This window comes from Bombina bombina, chromosome 6 (assembly GCF_027579735.1).
Source record: "Bombina bombina isolate aBomBom1 chromosome 6, aBomBom1.pri, whole genome shotgun sequence".
Taxonomy (NCBI): Eukaryota; Metazoa; Chordata; class Amphibia; order Anura; family Bombinatoridae; genus Bombina; species Bombina bombina.
Window position 1 is genome coordinate 1,121,676,909 of NC_069504.1, and position 18,439 is coordinate 1,121,695,347.

The 18,439-nt window shown below is 39.1% G+C and overlaps 1 protein-coding gene across 1 annotated transcript in view; it reads left to right on the forward strand.

The window, feature by feature from the left end:
- Positions 1 to 18,439, forward strand: part of SSPN (sarcospan) — a 150,252-nt gene that overhangs the window by 23,185 nt on the left and 108,628 nt on the right. The window contains exon 2 of the mRNA XM_053719090.1: positions 18,176 to 18,262. Within this exon, the coding sequence (XP_053575065.1) occupies positions 18,176 to 18,262 (87 nt within the window). The remainder of the gene's footprint in view (positions 1 to 18,175; positions 18,263 to 18,439) is intronic.

Below are 18,439 nucleotides of genomic sequence, written 5' to 3' on the forward strand. Positions count from 1 at the left end.
GTACACATACACACCACACACATACACATATACACACTACACATACATACACATATACACACTACACACACACATATTTATACAGTATATATATATATATATATATATATTACACATACACAACACACACACTACACATACACACCACACATATACACACTACGCATACACATATTTATACAGTATATATATATATATATATATATATATATACACATTATACATACACATACACAACACAACACACACACTACACATACACACCACACACACACACATATATATATATACACATACACACACACATACACATATACACTAAACATACACACTACACATACAGACCACACACACATATATATATATATATATATATATATATATATACACACACACACACATATACCCTAAACATACACAGAAACACAAATAAACACAATACACACAAACAGATATACACTACACATACACATCACATACACAAATATACACTATTTATGCACACATACACAACACACACACTACACATACACACCACACACATATACAAACATATATATATATATATATATATATATATATATATATATACATTGCACATACACACTACACATACACACCACACACATACACATATACACACTACACACACACATATTTATGCAGTATATATATATATATATATATATATATATATATTACACATACACAACACACACACTACACATACACACCACACACACATATATATATATATATATATATATATATCCTATATTAGAAAAGGCCAAGTGTTTGTCTGAAGCCGTCATGAGCAGTAGAGACAAACACTTGGCCTTGAGATAGGGAGCGCGAGGTACACAAACAGCTGTGAGGTCTGGGGAGCGCGAGGTAAGCTGATTGAAACAGCCTGTGGCAAGAGATATGGAGCGCGCTCCCCAGACCTCACAGCTGTTTGTGGCCGACGGGAGCGTTGCGATGGGGGCGTGGACGGGCGCCGCGAGGGGCGTGGACGGGTGTCGCGAGGGGCGTGGCCTGGTGTCGCGAGGGCGGGGTCCCGCGATGGGAAGACAGAGCCAGAGAGGGAGCAGGAGAGGGGGGGGGGAGAAGGGCAAAAGAGGGGGGGAGAGAGCCAAAGAGGGGGGAGAGAGAGCCAAAGAGAAGGGGGGGGGGAGAGAGAGACAAAGAGAAGGGGGGGGAGAGCCAAAGAGAAGGGTGGGGGAGAGCCAAAGAGAAGGGGGGGGAGAGCCAAAGAGAAGGGGGGGGAGAGCCAAAGAGAAGGGGGGGAGAGCCAAAGAGAAGGGGGGGAGAGCCAAAGAGAAGGGGGGGGGAGAACCAAAGAGAAGGTGGGGAGAGCCAAAGAGGGGGGGGAGAGAGAGCCAAAGAGGAAAAAGAGCCAAAAAGGAGAGAGCCAAAGAGGGGGGAGAGAGCCAAAGGGGGGGGAGAGCCAAAGGGGGGGGGGAGCCAAAGGGGGGGGGGGAGAGAGCCAAAGAGAAGGGGGGGAGAGTCAAAGAGAAGGGGGGGAGAGCCAAAGAGAAGGGGGGGGAGAGCCAAAGAGAAGGGGGGGAGAGCCAAAGAGGGGGGAGAGAGCCAAAAAGGAAAAAGAGCCAAAGAGGGGGGAGAGAGAGCCAAAGAGGGGGGAGAGAGAGCCAAAGAGGGGGGGGGGAGCCAAAGGGGGGGGGAGAGCCAAAGAGGGGGGAGAGAGAGAGAGCCAAAGAGGAAAGAGAGCCAAAGAGGAGAGCAAAAGAGGGGAGAGAGCCAAAGAGGGGGGAGAGAGAGCCAAAGAGGGGGGGACAGAGCCAAAGAGGGGGGACAGAGCCAAAGAGGGGGGGCAGAGCCAAAAAGGGGGGGAGAGCGCCAAAGAGGGGGGAGAGAACAAAAGAGGGGGGAGAGAACAAAAGAGGGGGGAGAGAGCCAAAGAGGGGGGAGAGAGAGCCAAAGAGGGGGGGGGGACAGAGCCAAAGAGGGGGGGGCAGAGCCAAAGAGGGGGGGGAGAGCCAAAAAGGGGGGGAGAGCGCCAAAGAGGGGGAGAGAACAAAAGAGGGGGGAGAGAACAAAAGAGGTGGGAGAGAGCCAAAGAGGTGAGAGAGAGAGCAAAAGAGGGGGGGGAGAGCCAAAGAGGGGGGGGGGGGGCAAAGGGAAGTGGAGAGCCAAAGAGGGGGGAGAGAGAGAGCCAAAGAGGAAAGAGAGCCAAAGAGGAGAGAGAGCAAAAGAGGGGAGAGAGCCAAAGAGGGGGGAGAGAGAGCCAAAGGGGGGAGGGGGAGAGCCAAAGGGGGGGAGAGAGAGAGCCAAAGAGGAAAGAGAGCAAAAGAGGGGAGAGAGCCAAAGAGGGGGGGGAGCCAAAGAGGGGGGGGGAGAGCCAAAGAGGGGGGAGAGAGAGCAAAAGAAAGGAGGGAGAGAGCCAAAGAGGGGAGAGAGAGAGCAAAAGAGGGGAGAGAGAGAGCAAAAGAGGGGAGACAGAGAACAAAGGAGAGGGGGGAGAGAAAGCAAAAGAGAGGAAAAGAGAGGGGGGAGAGAGCAAGGGGTGGGACCGCTGTACTGCAAAAAATGGCCCGTGTACACAGGCTTTAGTACTAGTATATATATATATACATACATACACACACATACACATATACACTAAACATACACACAAATACAAATAAACACAATACACACAAACAGATATACACTACACATATACACACTACACACATATATATATATATACACTATATATACACACACATACACACACATATATACACATACACATATACACTAAACATACACACAAATACAAATAAACACAATACACACAAACAGATATACACTACACATATACACACTACACACACATATATACACTATATATACACACATACACACACATATATACACATACACACACATATACACTAAACATACACACAAATACAAATAAACACAATACACACAAACAGATATACACTACACATATACACACTACACACACATATATGCACTATATATACACACATATATACACATACACATATACACTAAACATACACACAAACACAAATAAACACAATACACACAAACAGATATACACTACACATACACACCACACACACACATATATATATATATATATATATATATATATACACACATACATACACATATACACTAAACATACACACAAACACAAATAAACACAATACACACAAACAGATATACACTGCACATACACACCACACACACACACACATATATATATATATATATATACACACACACACATATACACTAAACATACACACAAACACAAATAAACACAATACACACAAACAGATATACACTACACATACACACCACACACACACACACACACACACACATATATATATATATATACACATACACACACACACATACACATATACACTAAACATACACACAAATACAAATAAACACAATACACACAAACAGATATACACTACACATACACATCACATACACACATATACACACTACACACACATATATACACTATATATACACACACATATATACACTATATATACACACTACACATACACATCACATGCACACATATACACATTACACACACATATATACACTATATATACACACTACACACACATATATACACTATATATACACACTACACACACATATATACACTATATATACACACATACACACATACTATTTATACAGACTTCAAGTAAACCGTGAGGGGATTTCTACAAACTGCAATTTCCAGCAGGGGAAATATGAGTCAGCACTGAGAGCTGATTATTATATGTAGCAGCCACTTCAGCAAACACATATTTATAGTTATTATACACAGTCACCTCATTACTCTTTTAGAGTTGTTGATCCAGAAAACTGTCAGAATAAAACTCGTTATTAAAACAAAACTACACTTTTTATGTGAATTGATTGGTGCATTTAATGATTAAAAATAGTCTATTGTTCCTAATTTGTCTGCTTAGATCCAGACTACTGCAATTAGAAATAGCATTTTCTGTCTGTCTGTCTGTCTATTTATCTTTGGGGTCAATTTATCCCAGCGGGCCTTCAGGCTCACCGGAAACAGAAGTTATGAAGCAGTGGTCTAAAGACCGCTGCTCCATAACTTGTCCGCCTTCTCTGAGGCCGCGGACAGAAATCAAACCGATCAAATACGATCGAGTTGATTGACACCCCCTGCTAGCAACCGATTGGCTGCAAATCTGCAGGGGGTGGCATTGCACAAGCAGTTCACAAGAACTGCTGGTGCAATGATAAATGCCAACAGCCTATGCTGTTGGCATTTATCGATGTGCAGCGGACATGATACGCTACATTGTATCATGTCCATCCGCACTAAAATAAATATACTCCTATGTCTGTCTGTCTATGTATGTCTGACTGTCTATCATCCATCTATCTATCTATCTATCTATCTATCTATCTATCATTTATCTGTCTATCTATCTCTATCTATCTGTCTATCTATCTATATCTGTCTGTCTGTCTTCCTATACGTCTGTCTGTCTTGCAGTTATAATTTGCAGACAAGCTGTTTACTGTTTCAATAAAAGTGCTGTTTATGTTTCTGTGTATTTTTACTGCATGCCATCCTCTATAAACTCTATAAATAAAAGCCTTCCTGTGATATTGCTGTGTATGCTAAATGTACAGAGCTATGTTTATCTCTGTTGGAGAAATTGGCGTATATGCAATAAACCTACTAACATTCTGAAAACCTCCCCTGGCATAGAGGGGCAGAGTCTGAATGGCTCCAGGGAGGAAGTTTTATTACTAAATAGAATTAAAGATATAATTACATTATTAAATTAGTACCCCTTTAATAGAGAAGCCCTGCAGACCAGTGTTACTAGTTTTATACAACAGACATTTCCTCTAAAAGTAGTTTATTTAGAGAGTCTTCTGCTGGCTCTCCTTAAGACTAACCAAACATTTATTCTTTTTAGGAAAAGGCTTAAGATCCTTGCTCTTTTAAAGTTACTTTTACAATCTAACAAACAAATCGTTTTTCATACTTCTAATACCCATATTGGGCCAGATTACAAGTGGAGCACTTATTAATTAACTGCTCTAGAAGTTCAGCTTTTTGTGCTCGTCGGGTTGCGTATGTATTATAAGTTGAGAGTAAACTGTTTTCCCTTGCGCGCTAGTCTGAGGGAAAAAAGCCAAACTTAGAATATCGCGTGTACGCTCACGTATTCCCCCATAGAAGTCAATGGAGCAAAAAAAGTGTGTGTGGGGGGGGAAACCTAACACCGTACTCGCGCACACACAATCCCATTTTCTTATGTGCACTAGCCCGACTTAGAAATATGAATATTTCACATTCCAATGTTCTTCAAATAGCAGGATATGTTTTATTCATTTATAAATACATATTTAAACATATATCTGATGGTATTTTGGTAAAATATATATCTATACCTATATATGTATATTTATATACAGGGAGTGCAGAATTATTAGGCAAATGAGTATTTTGACCACATCATCCTCTTTATGCATGTTGTCTTACTCCAAGCTGTATAGGCTCGAAAGCCTACTACCAATTAAGCATATTAGGTGATGTGCATCTCTGTAATGAGAAGGGGTGTGGTCTAATGACATCAACACCCTATATCAGGTGTGCATAATTATTAGGCAACTTCCTTTCCTTTGGCAAAATGGGTCAAAAGAAGGACTTGACAGGCTCAGAAAAGTCAAAAATAGTGAGATATCTTGCAGAGGGATGCAGCACTCTTAAAATTGCAAAGCTTCTGAAGCGTGATCATCGAACAATCAAGCGTTTCATTCAAAATAGTCAACAGGGTCGCAAGAAGCGTGTGGAAAAACCAAGGCGCAAAATAACTGCCCATGAACTGAGAAAAGTCAAGCGTGCAGCTGCCAAGATGCCACTTGCCACCAGTTTGGCCATATTTCAGAGCTGCAACATCACTGGAGTGCCCAAAAGCACAAGGTGTGCAATACTCACAGACATGGCCAAGGTAAGAAAGGCTGAAAGACGACCACCACTGAACAAGACACACAAGCTGAAACGTCAAGACTGGGCCAAGAAATATCTCAAGACTGATTTTTCTAAGGTTTTATGGACTGATGAAATGAGAGTGAATCTTGATGGGCCAGATGGATGGGCCCGTGGCTGGATTGGTAAAGGGCAGAGAGCTCCAGTCCGACTCAGACGCCAGCAAGGTGGAGGTGGAGTACTGGTTTGGGCTGGTATCATCAAAGATGAGCTTGTGGGGCCTTTTCGGGTTGAGGATGGAGTCAAGCTCAACTCCCAGTCCTACTGCCAGTTTCTGGAAGACACCTTCTTCAAGCAGTGGCACAGGAAGAAGTCTGCATCCTTCAAGAAAAACATGATTTTCATGCAGGACAATGCTCCATCACACGCGTCCAAGTACTCCACAGCGTGGCTGGCAAGAAAGGGTATAAAAGAAGAAAATCTAATGACATGGCCTCCTTGTTCACTTGATCTGAACCCCATTGAGAACCTGTGGTCCATCATCAAATGTGAGATTTACAAGGAGGGAAAACAGTACACCTCTCTGAACAGTGTCTGGGAGGCTGTGGTTGCTGCTGCACGCAATGTTGATGGTGAACAGATCAAAACACTGACAGAATCCATGGATGGCAGGCTTTTGAGTGTCCTTGCAAAGAAAGGTGGCTATATTGGTCACTGATTTGTTTTTGTTTTGTTTTTGAATGTCAGAAATGTATATTTGTGAATGTTGAGATGTTATATTGGTTTCACTGGTAAAAATAAATAATTGAAATGGGTATATATTTGTTTTTTGTTAAGTTGCCTAATAATTATGCACAGTAATAGTCACCTGCACACACAGATATCCCCCTAAAATAGCTATAACTAAAAACAAACTAAAAACTACTTCCAAAACTATTCAGCTTTGATATTAATGAGTTTTTTGGGTTCATTGAGAACATGGTTGTTGTTCAATAATAAAATTAATCCTCAAAAATACAACTTGCCTAATAATTCTGCACTCCCTGTATATATATATATATATATATATATATATATATATATATATATATATATATATATATATATATATATATGTATAGATATATATACAGATATATACATGAATAGCTATAATTGGGTCTTTAATCCCTTAAAATATGCAATTTCAGGGCTGGTTCTAAATCATACAGTTTTTACACATTTATTATTAGCTTTCCGATTTGCAAAACTTGTTTGCAGAAAATGTGACATGGACACAGCATTCACTTGAATTTTATTACTGAACTTACACAAAACTGTCTGTTAACTACCATTTTTCTACCTGGTGCCAAAAACAACCTTGTGAAATATTTTGACAAATTATTTTAATGGCAAAACTGACTTCTACAGAACTGCCAAATAGCTTCACAAATCTCACGATTCCTTTGTATAGTAAAGTGAATACGCCCCAGTTGTGCCTGATCTGCAAAGCTTCTGTCACTGCCCTGCACAGCCGATAAAAGGAACGGAATTCATTGAGATCATATTTGTGGTTTTTAAGAATGTAGCAGAAGCACAAGACCAGATAATGTTTCCTAAAGGTTTCCCTTGTAGTGTTTGCAGGTAGATCTTTTCTCTCTCTCTCTCTCTCTCTCTCTCTCTCTCTCTCTCTCTCTCTCTCTCTTTCTCTCTCTCTCTCTCTCTCTCTATATATATATATATATATCATTATATATAGGTATAGATATATACAGATATATATATACACACACACACACACACACACAACATAGATCTCTCTTTCTTTCTCACTCTCTCTCTCTCTCTCTATATATATATATATCTCACTATATATAGGTATAGATATATACAGATATATATACAGATATATATATATTTAAATATACTTAGAACATATTCCCCTATGTGAAGAACATTGGAATGTGAAATATTTACAGTACATACATAGTTAAACAGTTTATTAAATATGAATATTGCATAAATATGATTTAACTTGTTTTCAGCTACTTAACGGCAAAGGGCTCCAGTGCACTTATATATATGTGTACATATGTATTTATGTGTATTTATGTGTTTATGTGTATATATGTGTGTAAATTGCCTGGTATTTCGGGGCTGGACTGACCTTACTTGGCAGGATCAGACTGATATACTTCAGGAAAGTTTTCTTCTGTGAAAAGCACACTGGTCTAAAAGAGGCTGCTTCTGGGTGGTAAATCGCCATAGAACAAGCCACTGAGCTGTTGTTCGTTCCTGGTAGAGCGCTTCTCTCTTCGTATGCAAATTATTATGACCCTGGGGAAGTCTCCCTATGGGTGATGGGGGAAACCAGACGTGGACTCCTTGCCCAGTGTGCTTAGAGGAATGTGGCTGCACCTCACTGACGAGGCCCATAGGAGGCCGAAACGATCATCTGGGGTTGTCATGTTCCTTGTTCAGAGGAGAATTACCTGGTATTTCGGGGCTGGACTGACCTTACTTGGCAGGATCAGACTGATATACTTCAGGAAAGTTTTCTTCTGTGAAAAGCACACTGGTCTAAAAGAGGCTGCTTCCGGGTGGTAAATCGCCATAGAACAAGCCACTGAGCTGTTGTTCGTTCCTGGTAGAGCGCTTCTCTCTTCGTATGCAAATTATTATGACCCTGGGGAAGTCTCCCTATGGGTGATGGGGGGAAACCAGACGTGGACTCCTTGCCCAGTGTGCTTAGAGGAATGTGGCTGCACCTCACTGACGAGGCCCATAGGAGGCCGAAACGATCGTCTGGGGTTGTCATGTTCCTTGTTCAGAGGAGAATTGCCTGGTATTTCGGGGCTGGACTGACCTTACTTGGCAGGATCAGACTGATATACTTCAGGAAAGTTTTCTTCTGTGAAAAGCACACTGGTCTAAAAGAGGCTGCTTCCGGGTGGTAAATCGCCATAGAACAAGCCACTGAGCTGTTGTTCGTTCCTGGTAGAGCGCTTCTCTCTTCGTATGCAAATTATTATGACCCTGGGGAAGTCTCCCTATGGGTGATGGGGGAAACCAGACGTGGACTCCTTGCCCAGTGTGCTTAGAGGAATGTGGCTGCACCTCACTGACGAGGCCCATAGGAGGCCGAAACGATCGTCTGGGGTTGTCATGTTCCTTGTTCAGAGGAGAATTGCCTGGTATTTCGGGGCTGGACTGACCTTACTTGGCAGGATCAGACTGATATACTTCAGGAAAGTTTTCTTCTGTGAAAAGCACACTGGTCTAAAAGAGGCTGCTTCCGGGTGGTAAATCGCCATAGAACAAGCCACTGAGCTGTTGTTCGTTCCTGGTAGAGCGCTTCTCTCTTCGTATGTAAATACATGTATACACATAAAAATACATAAATACATATGTTCACACACACACACATATATATATATATTTATATATATATATAATATATAGTATGTATCTCTATGGTAAAGCCCTTTACAAGACTAACACCTGAGACCTCATATCTTTGAGCCACTTTTTAATGCAATAAAAAAAAAGTTTTTGTCAGACATTGTTATTATGAGTGTAACTGTACAGTTAAATGTATATTTATATGTGTTTTGTGCAACATTTTTGTCTTGAGTAACAGTTGAAGGGATAGGGAACATTGAGCCACCAATCAGCAAGCACTCCCCAGGTGCTGAATCAAAAATAGTCCGGCTCCTAAGCTTACATTCCTGTTTTTCAAATAACGATACCAAGAGAACAAAAAAATTATAATAGGAGTAAAATAGAAAGTTGCTTAAAACTGCATGCTCTATCTGAATCATGAATTTAAAAAAATGGGTTTCATATCCCTTTAACCAGAGCTCTCAAGTCGAGCTAACCCAAAGCGTGTTAAATTTAACTGCGCATTTTCCTTTTAACTCGTAATATGTGCACTATTTCTTGCACACAAAGGGCCGAGAAATACCCCATATTGCTTGCATGCTTCAGTTAGCGCTTGTAATCTAGCACTATGTTGTTAAAAGGTTAGCTTAAGGATATGTGTAGGGAAGGTATTCCGGGTTCAGCAGCAGTTGTGCCTGTTTGGTTTGATCATTTGTATTCATCGTATTGAGAGCGAACCAGGAGGCGACTTTGTATTGAGAGAGGTTACATTCCTGGAGAGTAAATAAATGACTAGTGATATAAAAAACTGAGTAATGAACGTGTGAGTCAGAGATTTGGTTTATTTGTAGCTTAATTCCAGTAACAGGAGGATATATCATTTTATTTCTGATTATTTAAGTATAATTGCTGCAATTTGGCTCAAAGACTAAAATGCAACCATTTAGGGCTAGATTACTAGTGGCGCGCTAACTGTTGTGCGAGAACGAAAAAGGGGTTTATCGCAGGTGTTTGCGCGCGTCAGAAGTTGTAAGTAAACACGTTCGCTTGAGTGCAATTGAATTTAATGTGCTTCAGGATAGCGTGACTTCAGAACTCTAGTTAACTGTTACACGAGACAAAAACAACATCTATTAAAAATTATTTTAAAAAATATAAAAAAATGATAAGGGCTCAAAGATATGAGATCTCAGGTTTTAGAAGAAAAAAAAAGGCAGGCAAAGGGCTTTAACATAGAGATACATACATACACATGTCTAAATATGTATATGTATATAATATATATACAGTATATATATATATATATATATATATATATATATATATGTGTGTGTGTGTGTGTGTACATGTATTTATATGTGTATATATGTATTTACAGACAGATATACACATATAAACACATAAACGCATATGTACACACATATATATATATATATATATATATGTGTGTGTGTGTGTGTGTGTGTGTACATGTATTTATATGTGTATATATGTATTTACAGACAGATATACACATATAAACACATAAACTCATATGTACACATTGGAGCCCTTTGCAGTTAAGTAGCTAAAAACATGTAAAGCCTATTTATGCAATATTCATATTTAATAAAGTGTTATACTGTATATTTACTGTAAATATTTCACATTTCAATGTTCTGTACTTAGCAGAATATGTTGCAAGTATTTATAAATAGATATTCCTATATTATATATCTGTATATATCTATACCTATATACTGTATAGTCATATAGATATATAGGTATAAATATATACAGGTATATAGAATAAATAGAACATATTCTGCTATGTGAAGAACATTTTAACATGGTTGGGTTAGCACAACATTTTTAGGTGTTAGTCCCCCCCCCCCCCACTTTTCACACTCAATTGAAGTCTATGGGGGAATATGTTAATGCAGTCACACTATTCCAAGTTCGGCTTTTTGTGCTCATTCAGGAAGTGCTTGTGTAAAAATGATTTACTTTCAACTTGCAAAACATGCGCTACCCGATGCACACAAAAAGCTTACTTATAGCAGAGTTAGCACACAAGCAGGAGTGATAAATAGCACTCCACTCATAATCTAGCCCTTCGTGGGTGGAAATCTACAATCTTGAGACTCTGAACTATATCTGTCTACACTGTTATATCTATAATAAAGTTAGCAATAAAGTGCAGCTGAGGGTGTGGAGATTCTGTCTATGTAGAGCATCTTGCTGCCAAGTGCCAATCACCCAATACATGATGGTTGAGTGATAACTTTGTGGTAGAGAGGGTTAACAGCTAGATTATGGCTAGTTGGGATTAGGTCTATAATTAGAACTTGGGTCAGAGCAAGGGTTAATACTAGGTTTATGTTAAGGGCTAGGGGTAAAGCTAGAATAAGGTTAAAGCTAGAGTAAGGGTTAGGGTTAGGATTAGGGACATTGTTAGGATTATGGCCCGAATAAGGACAAGAATTGGGCTAGAGTGAGAGTTAAAACTAGAGTTATAGTTAGGTATATGCAAGGATTAAGGCTAGGGCTATGGTTAGGTCAGGGCTGGAGTTACGATTAGAGATATTGTTTGCTCTAAAGTTATGGTTAGCAATATATGTACGGTTAGAGTTATGGTTAGGACTAGGATTAAGGATAAGGTTAGAGCTATAGTTATAGATATAATTGCTTAAGAGTTAAAGTTAGGGATATGGTTAGAGCTAGAGTTATGGTGTGGGTTGTTGTTACATGGTTATAGCTATAGTTACAGTTAGTGCTAGAGTTACTTATAGGGATATGGTTAGAGCTATAGATATGGTTAGGTCTAGAGTTACAGTTAAGGATATGGTTAGACCTATAGTTATGGTTGAGGTTGAAGTTATGGTTAGGGATATGATTAGATCTAGAGTTAAACATAGGGTTGGTGTTAAAATTAGGGATAAAGTTAGAGCTATAGTTACGGTTTGGGCTAGCATTACCTATAGGGATTTGGTTAGAGCTATAGTTATGGTTAGGTCTAGAGTTACAGTTAGGGATATGGTTAGAGCTAGAGTTATGGTGTGGGTTGTTGTTACATTGTTATAGCTATAGTTACGGTTAGGGCTAGAGTTACCTATAGGGATATGGTTAGAGCTATAGATATGGTTAAATCTAGAGTTACTGATAGGGACATGGTTAGAACTATAGTTATGGTTGAGGTTAGAGTTATGGTTAGATCTAGAGTTACACTTAGGGTTGGTGTTAAAATTAGGGATAAAGTTGAAGCTATAGTTACAGTTTGGGCTAGAGTTACATATAGGAATATGGTTAGAGCTATAGTTATGATTAGGTCTAGAGTTGCAGTTAGGGATTTGGTTAGGGTTAGAGTTATGTTTAAGGTTGTTGTTTAAATGGTTATAGTTATAGTTATGGTTAGGGCTAGAGTTACCGTTAGGGATATGGTTAGAACTATAGATATACAGGTAGATTACGAGTTTTGCGTTATGGATTTCAATGCAAAAATGGCAATTTCAGCGTAAAAGCAGCTATTGCAAGTCGTGTCATTATAGCTATACCACAAGCATTTTAGCCTGCAACTCAACGTCCATTCCGCACTCAAGACAAACACTATACTAAACTTATTAACCCCTAATCTGCTGCCCACCCACATCATGACTATTAAATAAATTTATTAACCCCTAATCTGCCCCTTCTGACATTGCCGACACTAATAAAAATTATTAACCCCTATTCCGACGCTCCCCGACATCACCGCCACTATCATAAAGTTATTAACCCCTATTCCGCCTCTCCCCGACATCACCGCCACTTTTAATAAAGCTATTAACCCCTAAACCTCCGGCCTCCCACATCTCCGCACATCTTTAAATAAATAAAAACTTACCTGTGAAATAAAAATAAAACTAACATTAAACTATAAATTAACCTAACCTTACTATTCTAATAAAATAAAAAATACTACCAATTAAAATATCTACTACAGCCAATAGGATTTCAGTAGCTCTCATCCTATAGGCCGGAGGTTTAGTGGTTAATAGGTTTATTTAGTTGCAGAGATGTGGGAGGCCGGAGGTTTAGGGGTTAATAGGTTTATTTAGTTGTGGAGATGTGGGAGGCTGGAAGTTTATGGGGTTAATAACTTTATTATAGTGTTGGTGATGTCAGGGAGTGACGGAATAGGGGTTAATATCTTTATTATAGTGTCGGCAATGTCGGGGAGCAGCGGAATGGGGTTAATAATTTTTATTAGTGTTGGCTATGTCAGGAGCGGCAGATTAGGGGTTAATAACTTTATTTAGGTATCGGCAATGTCAGGGGCAGCAGATTAGGGGTGTTTAGACTTGGGGTTTATGTTAGGGTATTAGGTTTAAACGTAACTTTTTTTTACCCATAGACATCAATAGGGTTGCGTTACGGAGAAATTTCATTCCCCGATCGCAGGTGTTAGTTTTTTTCTAACACTCTCTCCCCATTAATGTCTAGGGGGAAAGTTTGCGCAAGCACGTCAAAGCAGCCCTTAGCTTTTGTGCGTTATGTAGCTTAACGCCACCATATCGCACACACAAGGAGGCTTGTCAGTAACTGTAATGGCAGCTCTATGGAGGATGAAATAACGCAATTTTTTGGGTATTAATTTTGCACTCTGTTTAGCACAAAATTTGTAATCTAAGTGATAGTTAGGTCTAGAGTTACAGTTAGGGACATGGTTAGAACTATAGTTACAGTTGAGGTTAGAGTTATGGTTAGGGATATGATTAGAGTAGAGTTACAGTTATGGTTTGTGTTACAATTTTGGATATGTTATAGCTATAGTTACGTTTAGGGCTAGAGTTACCTATACGGAAATGGTTAGCACTATAAATACGGTTGAGGTTAGATTTATGGTTAGGGATATGGTTAGAGCTAAAGTTATGGTTAGGTCTAGAGTTACAGTTAGGGATATGGTTAGAGCTAGAGAAATGATTAGGTCTAGAGTTACAGTAAGGCATATGGTTAGAGCTAGAGTTATGGTTAGGTCTAGAGTTACAGTTAGGTATATGGTTAGAGCTAGAGTTATGGTTAGGTCTAGAGTTACATTTAGGTATATGGTAAGAGCTAGAGTTATGGTTAGGTCTAGAGTTACCTATAGGGATATGTTTAGAGCTATATTTATGGTTAAGTCTAGAGTTACCTATAGGGATAAGGTAAGAGCTAGAGTTATGGTTAGGTCTAGAGTTACAGTTAGGTATATGGTTAGAGCTAGAGTTATGGTTAGGTCTAGAGTTACAGTTAGGTATATGGTAAGAGCTAGAGTTATGGTTAGGTCTAGAGTTACAGTTAGGTGTATGGTTAGAGCTAGAGTTATGGTTAGGTCTAGAGTTACCTATAGGGATATGGTTAGAGCTATAGTTATGGTTAGGTCTAGAGTTACCTATAGGGATATGGTTAGAGCTATAGTTATGGTTGAGTTTAGATTTATGGTTAGGGATAGAGCTAGAGTTACAGTTAGCATTGGTGTTATAGTTTGAGCTATAGTTATGGTTACTGTTAGAGTTACACATAGGGATATGGTTAGAGCTATAGTTATGGTAAGGTCTAGAGTTACAGTTAGGGATATTGTGAGAGCTATAGTTACGGTGAAGGTTAGAGTTATGGTTAGGGATATGGTTAGAGTTGTAGCAGCAGTTAGGGTCAGAGATAAAATTAGGTACAGGTAGCCCTCAGTTTACGCCGGGGTTAGGTTCCAGGAGGAATGGTTGTAAATCGAAACTGTTGTAAAACCCAGTTTATAATGTAAGTCAATGGGAAGTGAGGGAGTTAGGTTCCAGGCCCCTCTCAAAATTGTCATAAGTAACACCTAATACATTATTTTTAAAGGTTTGAAATGAAGACTTTAAATGCTAAACAGCATTATAAACCTAATAATATAGATTGTATCATCATCAAACTAAGTTTAATGAACAAAAACGTTTTTTTACTTGCATTTTTCTGCAAACAGTTATCTGCATTGTTAGCATGTTAAATAATATTGGGTCTGCACCTATTCTATGCAATTCAATCTGCAGTGATTAATAGGCAGTTAGGCACCCTCACCTCAAGCAGCTGGACAGGAAGATAACAGGGAAGTGGCTGCTTAATCTTGCTCAATAGATCTGGTCTGATCTGTGTACACAGATCAATTTCAGGCTGTTAAACTTGCTTAACTTTGCTGAAACACAAGCGGACAGCTCCACCTACTGGCTATTTTAATTGGTGCACTGCTTTTCAATGCTTTTCAATAGCAGTCCCATGACTGAAAAAAAGGTTGTTATTCTGAAACGGCGTAAATTGAACCGGCGTAAACCGAGGGCCACCTGTATATGGTTAGAACTATAGATATGATTAGGTCTAAAGTTACAGTTAGGGACATGGTTAGAACTATAGTTACAGTTGAGGTTAGAGTTATGGTTAGGGATATGGTTAGAGTTGAGTTACAGTTAGGGTTGGTGTTACAACTAGGGCTATGGTTAGAGCTATAGGTATGGTTAGGGCTAGAGTTACCATTAGAGATATGGTTAGAACAATAGATATGGTCAGGTCTAGAGTTACAGTTAGGGACATGGTTAGAACTATTGTTATGGTTGAGATTAGAGTTATGGTTAGGGATATGGTTAGAGTAGAGTTACAGTTAGGGTAAGTGTCATAATTAGGGATATGGTTATAGCTATAGTTATGGTGAGGGCTAGAGTTACCTATAGGGAAATGGTTAGAGCTATAAATATGGTTAGGTCTAGAGTTACAGTTAGGGACATGGTTAGAACTATAGTTATGGTTGAGGTTAGAGTTATGGTTAGGGATATGGTTAGAGTAGAGTTACAGTTATGGTTTGTGTTACAATTATGGATATGGTTATAGTTATAGTTACGGTTAGGGCTAGAGTTACCTATAGGGAAATGGTTAGCACTATAAATATGGTTGAGGTTAGATTTATGGTTAGGGATATGGTTAGTGCTATAGTTATGGTTAGGTCCAGAGTTACAGTTAGGGATATAGTTAGAGCTAGAGTTATGGTAAGGTCTAGAGTTACCTATAGGGATATGGTTGGAGCTATAGTTATGATAAGGTCTAGAGTTACCTATAGGGATATAGTTAGAGCTATAGTTATGGTTGAGGTTAGATTTATGGTTAGGGATAGGGTTAGAGCTAGTGTTGGTGTTATAGTTTGAGCAATAGTTATGGTTACTGTTAGAGTTACAGTTATGGTTAGGGATATGGTTAGAGCTATAGTTATGGTTAGGGATATTGTTAGAGCTATAGCTACTGTTAAGGTTAGAGTTATGGTTAGGGATATGGTTAGAGCTGTAGCAACAGTTAGGGTCAGAGATAAAATTAGGGATATCAGCAGGCTCGCCAGAAACACAGGGCATCAAGCTCCATTCGTTACAGTAAGGGCTAGAGTTACCATTTAGGGTTACAGTAACAATTACGGATATGGTTTGAGCTATAGTTACGGTTAATGTTATAGTTACGGTAAGGGCTAGAGTTATGGAAAGGGATAGGTTTAGAGTTATAGTTATGGCTAAAATTAGAGTAACAATTAGGGATAGAGTTACGGTTACAGCTATCTTCATTGGAGGGTTGTGTGCTGTTCTTGTTTTACACACACGCACACATATATATATATATATTGGGTACTTGTAAAGCGTGGTTAATCACCCGTAAGGGTCTCAAGGCGCTGCTCATTTTATTGACCTGGAAGGATGAGTGGACCTCGCCGGGGATCAAACCTCAGTGCATTAGCATGCTGAGCTATCTTTCCGATGGTTAGGGATATAGTTGGAGCTATAGTTACTGTTAAAGTGATTATAACATTTAAGGAATTAAAGCCCAGTATCAAAAAATACTCTTAAAAACAGGGGCACTTTAATTCATTGAACTTTACAAATATGCTTTTTTTTAAAAATACCTTTTTGTTACAGTAAACAGACTGCTGATCCTCCGCCCGCTTCTCCTTCTGTATTTTGCAGATTGATGATGAATCCGGCTTCCTCCAATCATTGCGTGCCTCCATTGGCATCCAGCTTGTGGGGTACAATGATTGGAGGAAGCTGGATTCGTCATCGATATGCAAAATACAGAAGAAGGATCGGTGGTCTGTTTACGTAACAAATAGGTAAGTATTTTAAAAAATAAAGAGTGTTTGTGAAGTTTAAGGAATTAAAGTGCCCATGTTTTAAGAGTATTTTTTGATACTGGGCTTTAATTCCTTGATCTTTACAATCCCTTTAAGGTTATATTTACGGTTAGGGCTAGAGTTATGGTTAGGGATATGTTTATAGTTATGGTTAGGTCTATGGTCAGAACTAGAGTTATCTTCATACAGTAATTAATTGATCATTGCAGAAAATAATTTAATTTATTTATTTAAAATATTACATACTCTAATTCATTAGTGCATGTAATTAAGATTAGCAACCCTGTATTACTATTTGTTTAACCCCCACAAAAGGGTTAAAAACACAGTAGAAGTCCCGCTCAGGACCAGCAGTGCTCTGACACTGATAAAATCAGCAGCGATAGTTCCCTCTCGGGATCTGCAGTGCTCTGTAGCTCCCAATTTGCTGCCCTTTGCTGCGCGTCTTACCTCCTTTGTGGCGCTAGGTTCTCATGCCTATGAAAATGCGCTCTCGTGAGCACAATGCTTCCATTCCAGAAAAGTGGAGCGCAAATATCGCCTATTGTCATTAAAATATGTAATTACAGGAGGTATTATGATACATTTTGGAAAATTTCTGGTTTTGAAAAAAAAAATAACTATTATAATGCATTTATACTTTCAATGACGTTTTCTTATTTGGCCAATATGTCATTGATACACATTATGTGATTTTGCAGGTCAGTGCAGTTGCCATTCTGGGCTTCTTCATGCTCTGCTTGAGATACCAGCCTGATGAGAAGACATCTTGTCAGTTTGCCTTAAAGGTAAGTGAAAGTCTAATGGCCACTGGAAGAATGAATTTCATATTGTATAAGATTCTTGTCCTCTGCCAGTCATTTCTTGTCAACATTCTCCCATAAATATTTTGTAATTATTGTGATACGGATTCCATTGTGAATCAATAGATAGATATAGTAGACACCAGCAAAAATATATCATTT